This window comes from Brassica napus, chromosome C8 (assembly GCF_020379485.1).
Source record: "Brassica napus cultivar Da-Ae chromosome C8, Da-Ae, whole genome shotgun sequence".
NCBI lineage: Eukaryota > Viridiplantae > Streptophyta > Magnoliopsida > Brassicales > Brassicaceae > Brassica > Brassica napus.
Genome location: NC_063451.1, coordinates 32,628,488 through 32,635,410, shown reverse-complemented (window position 1 = coordinate 32,635,410; position 6,923 = coordinate 32,628,488). Strand labels below are relative to the sequence as shown.

At 40.7% G+C, this 6,923-nt stretch overlaps 1 protein-coding gene across 1 annotated transcript; it reads right to left on the bottom strand.

Moving 5' to 3' along the window:
* Positions 1–1,223: 1,223 nt before the first annotated feature.
* LOC111208893 lies at positions 1,224–4,654 on the bottom strand. Its single transcript, XM_022708535.2, has 6 exons — positions 3,815–4,654; positions 3,237–3,560; positions 2,811–3,095; positions 2,262–2,599; positions 2,100–2,193; positions 1,224–1,931 (listed from the first exon to the last, which is right to left on the bottom strand). Exons 1-6 carry the CDS (start codon positions 4,652–4,654, stop codon positions 1,224–1,226), a joined length of 2,589 nt encoding a protein of 862 aa, XP_022564256.2.
* Positions 4,655–6,923: the final 2,269 nt, after the last annotated feature.

Here is a 6,923-nt window from a genome sequence, read left to right as displayed (position 1 = left end):
TATTTGGAGAAAGCCGACGTCAGGCTATGGTCAAGGGTTTATTGTAAGGGGAACAGGTTCAACATAAAAACAAGCAACATTGCTGAATCTATTAATTCCGCACTGAAGCGAGCAAGAGGATTTCCGATTACGTTCCTGCTGGAGTTCATAAGGCAGAAGTTAGGAAAATGGTATTGGAAAAGGAGACAAGATGCTTTGAGTCTCACAACTGAACATAGCGGGGGTGTTGAATACTTGCTTGCTGTTCGAGAAGAGATAGCGGGTACGATGACGGTCGAACCAATTGATGGATGGCATTTCTTTGTCAAAGGTGGCAAAATGGACTGTGTGGTTGATTTGGAACATGCAAAGTGTGATTGTGGTGTCTATGGAGTGGAGAAAATACCTTGCTCTCATGCTATAGCTGCTGGAATACATGCTGGTTTGCATATCTCCACACTTGTATGTCCACTGTACTCAAAGAATTATCTGTATGCAGGATACTCAGAGAATATATATCCTATCGTGTCACAACATATTGAGGAACGAGAATGCTTTCCTCCAGAACTAAAGCGTGGTCGGGGGAGACCGAAGAAATCAAGATGGCAATCTTGGTTGGAGCTATCTAGGATGAGAGGACACAAACCCAGGAAGAAACACAGGGCACGGAGATGCTCAAACTGCAAGGAAACTGGCCATACGAAACCACAATGTACACAACCAGTTGACTAGTTGTCCAGACGACCTAAATTTAAGTCGTCCAGTCTTGATTACCCGTCCAGACGACTAAATTTTTAGTCGTCCAGTGTATTTTATTTTTAGACGACCTTCTACTAAGTCGTCCAGTGTATTTTATTTTTAGACGACCTTCTACTAAGTCGTCCAGTGTATTTTATTTTTAGACGACCTTCTACTATCCCTTCAAGTGTATTTTATTTTTAGACTACCTTCTACTATCCCTTCAAGTCGTCCAAACCTTCTAGACGACTTATTTGTAAGTCGTCCAGTTGGAAAACCTTCCAGACGACTTATAATAAGTCGTCCAAACCTTCTAGACGACTTATTTGTAAGTCGTCCAGTTGGAAAACCTTCCAGACGACTTATTTCTTCCAGACAACTTATATATTTACAAGTTCAAATACAAACACTAATCTTCCAGACAACTTATATATTTACAACTTATATATTTACAAGTTCAACTTATATATTCAAATACAAAGACAAGTTCAAATACAAACACTAATCTAATCATACAAGCCCACGAACTTATCACCATCCACATTTTCTTTTAGATGCTGATCAACAAGCTCCTTCCATATATCCACCGCCATATTATCCCTCATTTTCTTTGCGTTGCACCTAGCAAAGTCTTTAGGGTCAAAGGAGACACCGAGAGCATGACATTCAATGTACTTTACAGTGTACACGCCACAATCACCATTGTTGGCCGTGGGTACACCTTTCAGCGGTCTCTCATATGTGTATGGCTCCAACCCGTATTTGACCCGTATTTCGTCGGTGGCTGCGCACTCAACAAGCAGATAAGGGACCATCTGGAGAAAAGGCTCCATTATCGCATCCCATGCGTCTGGTACACTAGATGAAGGTATGCTGTCCCAGACGACTATGTGCCTCTTAGGGATCGATATCCAAATAGCAACCCAATGCTTGTCGTCCAAGTTCACTGGCGCATAGATATCATCAATGTCCTCCCCCCACTTCTTGTTTGATTGGCAAAATGAAGGTATTGATCCGTCATAAAAATACGACGCCCCACCAGGTAGAACTCTTCCTAAACCTTTGTGATCAGGTTCCGATGTTTTGAAGAGGTGATACTGCTCTCTCCAAGACTGGGAAAAGTTGTGATCCAGGAAGCACATTCGCTCGCTCCTGAAAGCTTGTGGGTTCTCCTGATACCTCTGCCTTAGCACATTAATCCAAGCATCTATATGCTGCATATTAAATATAACAAGTTAGAAGTTACCAGACGACTTAAATATAAGTCGTCTACGTGGTCGTCCAAGTAGACGACTTTCCAGACGATTTATCTTTAAGTCGTCTGGAAAGTAGTCTACTTGGACGACTTTGTAGACGACTTAAATCGTGTGCAGAAGACTTACGCAGTCTTCCAGCCATCCTCTGGCTGTCCGGAGGAAGTGGTACCACCTTGTTGGTGATGTACGTGGTTTGTCCTCGGTCTTAGTTAAATAATGACTGCAAACAAAAAAGCAATCAGTTTTGGACGACTAAATCAAGCTATTATGGGTAAAGCAATCACTTACGGATCAGTTTTCAACCAATCAGCGAGTTCCTTCAACCGATCTTTGTTTACTGGCGGAAATGGATTATAGGCTGCCACTTTATCTTTTTTTTTCTCTGCCGTATAAGGAGATCTCACAGTGGGAGCAGGTTTCTTCGCTCGTTTACTCTTTGCACGCTTGTCCAATACAACCAGGCTCGGTTCTGAAACTGGATCGCTTGGCTCGGTGGAAGCGAGGCTCGGTTGTTGATCGGTGGAAGCGAGGCTCGGTTGGTGATCGGTGGAAGTGACAGCAACAATCTCTTTGGAGGTCTTATTTACCGAGTTCGCCTCGGTTGCTGTATCCTCCGGCAACCATCTCTGCAATAAAAGTTGCACACAAGTTAACTCTGGACGACTTAAACAAAAGTTGTCTGGACGACTAGTTGGACCTGGACGACTTAAAATTAAGTCTTCCGTGGTCAACTAGTCGTCCAGACAACTTACGTTTAAGTCGTCCAGGGTCAACTAGTCGTCCAGACAACTTTTACAGTCGTCTGGACAACTAGTTAACCCTGGATTTGATACTAACCTCTTTGATTTGAGGAGGCTGTTTCTTTTGAGGAGGAGGCTGTTTCTTTTGAGGAGGAGGAGGCTGCTGCTGTTTCTTTTGAGGAGGAGGAGGCTGCTGTTTGGTTTGATGAGGAGGAGGCTGGTTACTAACCACGGTTTCATTGGCATGAGGGGTAGCCTGTTTGTTTCTACCCCCGGTTTCTTTGGCAAGAGGGGTAGGTTGTTTATCTTGAGGGGTAGCCTGTTTGTTTCTACCCCCGGTTTCTTTGGCAAGAGGGGTAGGCTGTTTATCTTGAGGGGTAGCCTGATTGGTGACACCAACCTTCTTCTCCACAGCTTCCAATCTATCGGACAACTTCCTAAACTCCCTCATGCACTTATTAAACCCTTTTTTCATGCAGTCAGCTACGCCCTTGAACATAATTTCCAACTCCTCTCTGGTCACCCCTCTAGCCTCTTCTCTAGCCTCTTCACTAGCCACTTTAGGAGCCTCTTTACGAGCTTTCTTCCGAGGTCTTGGATTGTCTTCCTCCTCCTCCTCCTCCTCCTCCAACACAACCATCTCTTTGGCCTTCTTTGATGGAGTCACAACCTTAGGTTTTGTATTGACCTTAGTACCAGTGACTTCCCAGCAATCCATGGTCCACTTCCACGGTCTCCGCTCATACATGACTTTAATGATGTTCTCCGCGGGCAGGTCCTCAACCTCAGAGTCCCATTTTGGCCACATTTCACTAATGTCCTTCTCAACAAAGTTGATCACGCGGGTCTGCAGTAAATAGAAGAATCGAGTTAGATATTTGAAAAAAAATACTAAATAGACGACTTAATTATAAGTCGTCTACTAAGTCGTCCAGCTGGAAGACCTTCCAGACGACTTATAATAAGTCGTCTAATAAGTCGTCCAGATGGAAGACTTTCCAGACGACTTAATTAAGTCGTCCGATAAGTCGTCCAGCTGGACGACCTTCCAGACGACTTATAATAAGTCGTCTGCGCAGTCTTTTGGATTGAAGTAAATACCTGACTCAAGATAGCAGCTTTCATTGATCTGCGGCCTCTGCTGCCCTCGTAAGCCAGTATCGGTGGAGACGGACTGTCTGCTCTGGGACCACCAATACTAGCACCCAATTCCGGCATAGCTGTGTACGTCCAGACCTGAAGAACTTGTATAAACCCATCCACGGTGTAACAGCCAGCAATTTCTTTGTTCCACAAAGAGTCCATCAGCACCTTAAATGCGACTCTCCCCCATGGATAATTCTCAAACCGTTCTAAATCCATCACTAGCCTTGCCAGAGTAGATCGTGTAGCGGTTGAAAACTTTCTCCCTTCAATGAATCCAGTGAAGATGGAGAGGTACGCGAGCCGCTTGCGATCTTCCCTGGACCAATCCCCGCATCTCTGCAGTGCTGCTATTATCTGATCAGTAGTTGGCCCAGCTTCCAGATGAACTCCCAGCATCCCCCAGAAAGAAACCATCTCTGGGGTAACGTCACATTTTGGTGTCTCAAGGTCCTCGATGTACTCGCAGTTTAGACCAGTGAGGTTTTCAAACTCTAACAGTGAAAACCTCAAAGGTTCTGGACCAACGAGAGACCACATCTCATACTTCTTCTTAATGTCCAGCTTGAAACTGAGCATGTAGTGAACCAGCCTTGAAGCCCAACCAAATCCCTGCTCCTTGAACTTGATGAAAACTCCCAAACTCGACTCCTTGAGCTCTTCAAATTCGTCATCAGTAAGAGCTTTCCTAAGAGCAGTATGCAACTTGCTGTTATCCGTATGATACGAAATGCTATTGTGGGCTTCTGGTTCTTCCCCTGATGTGTATAACCTACGGGGGAGTTCTGGAATATCCATCCTTTTTGTCTGCAAAATAATCAAAGACAACAATATAAGTCCAGACGACTTAGTAGACGACTTATAATTAAGTCGTCTGGAAAGTCTTCCAAATGGACGACTTATATTTAAGTCATCTACTAAGTCGTCCAGTTGGAAGACTTTCCAGACGACTTAAATTACTTACAAGTCTTCCAGTCGCAGAAGGAGTTGGAGTACTCGTCATTGCGGTTATAGATCTGAAAAAATAAACGTGAAACGGTGAGAATGAGTAAATTGATAGAGACAACGTTTTATGTTCATCTTTTCCTCGAGATTGATGACTTAGCGGCGTTAGGGTTTACAGAGAAACGGCGCTAAGGTTTACAGAGAAGAAGCGGCGGCGCTAGGGTTTAGAAGAAGCGGCGGCGCTAGTGTTTAGAACGTTGGTGACCACGGTGGCGAGGGCGACGGTTTGTTCGGAAATAGTGGAAGCGGCGGCGCTAGGGTTTAGAGGAATCGGCGGCGCTAGGGTTTAGAGGAATCGGCGGCGCTAGGGTTAGAAGAAGCTGCGGCGACAACGGTGAGAATGAAGTGAGATAGATAGCCGATGTTGAGAACGATGGTTTGTTCGGAAATCGTGGGAATTCGAAATCGCCTTTGAGAGAGAACTGTTAGGGTTTCTGAATATCGCGAAAAATGAAACAAAAAAAAAATCACCTTATATATTGGGTAAATAATCCGGTTAGCTTTAAAATTACATTGGTAAACTTTAAGGTTTGGTCCGGTTTAGACGACTTATTCTGGCTGATAATGTACAACAGACGACTTAATATTTAGTCGTCTGTTTTCAGACGACAAAATATTAAGTCGTCCTAGACCCTAAAATGAACCCCTAAACTAAAATGACTAGATTAACTAACTAACCACGTTATAAAATCAAATTATACTTAAATAGTGTTTACTATACACAGAAATGAACACGCATAAGTAATTTTAAAAATTTTCAAAAACGGTTTTAATGCTTTCCAAAATCTAACCCTAAGAACACATACAATACTACAACATATGTTGATGAAACATAAACTTAAGAATATCATGACTCACTACTTTCACTCATCTATGCTGAAAACAATTGAAATTTGTTATATCTTAATTTATACCTCCTAAGACATATGTTAATTACATAATTCCCATTTTTCACTTATCAAAATATTTTTTACAAAATTTTTAAATTATGTTTAAGACTAACTGTCCAGACGACTTTAAGTTAAGTCGTCTGGACGACTTATTTTCAAGTCGTCTAAACAGACGACTTGCGAGGGGTAGAAACGTAAAAAGAATTCCGTTTTTTTGTTTGGTCACAAGGGGATAGTTGTAATTTCAATAGCCTTTTAGGTTACTTTTGCCTTTGACCCAAGTTAGGGTATTGTTTTGGGTTTGACTCCAAGTTTTAAGTCACACTTGGCAATTCTCCCCATAAACAAATATTATTCAAACTATTTTCGTGTCTTTCCCAGCATGAGGTTATGATGGCAGGACGTGGATTATTTTCGCGCCTTTAATAGCCTTTATTTAACCCATTATTATGGCGGAAAAATTCTTAATTTATATCGTTTATTTAAATTACTAGTAATTAACACTTCCAGTAAAACATGAACGTTTTGATCTGTGCGCTAGGCTTGTCTCAAAGTGTGATGCTTTTGGCTTGAGGTTCTATTTTATCCAATAAATAACCGACCAAATAATGAATGCATCTGTTGTATTAATTTACAGTCTTATTTTTTATCTACCTATAAATATTTTCATTTAAATTTTGAACTTATTCATATTATTCATATTTCACTAGGAATAGATATCAATACATTTAAAATAAGTTCTTTTTTTTTTATTTCATTTAATTTCCTTTCAATATTATAAATGTGACACTCCTATTTTTATGGTTAACAACTTAACAACATTAATTTGATCCTAACTACACATTCGTAAAACTTTCACCATTTTTTTCATTAGATTATGGACATTTCATTGTATTTAATTGTTTCTTATTTATTCTAGCATTTAAAAAATTTCAAAACCTAATAGAGTTGCTGTATTTATTTGTGGTGCGTTAGACATATACAGCAACATTGCTTCGATTTTGACTATTAATATGAATTTATGATTGATAAATTAAAGTTATAAAACTATATGATTTTTATAATATAATAAAACTTTAATATTTTCATAGCTATAATGCTATATAAATATATAGTTGCTATATTATATGATTTTATTTATACATATTTTACTCAGATGTCGGCTAACATAT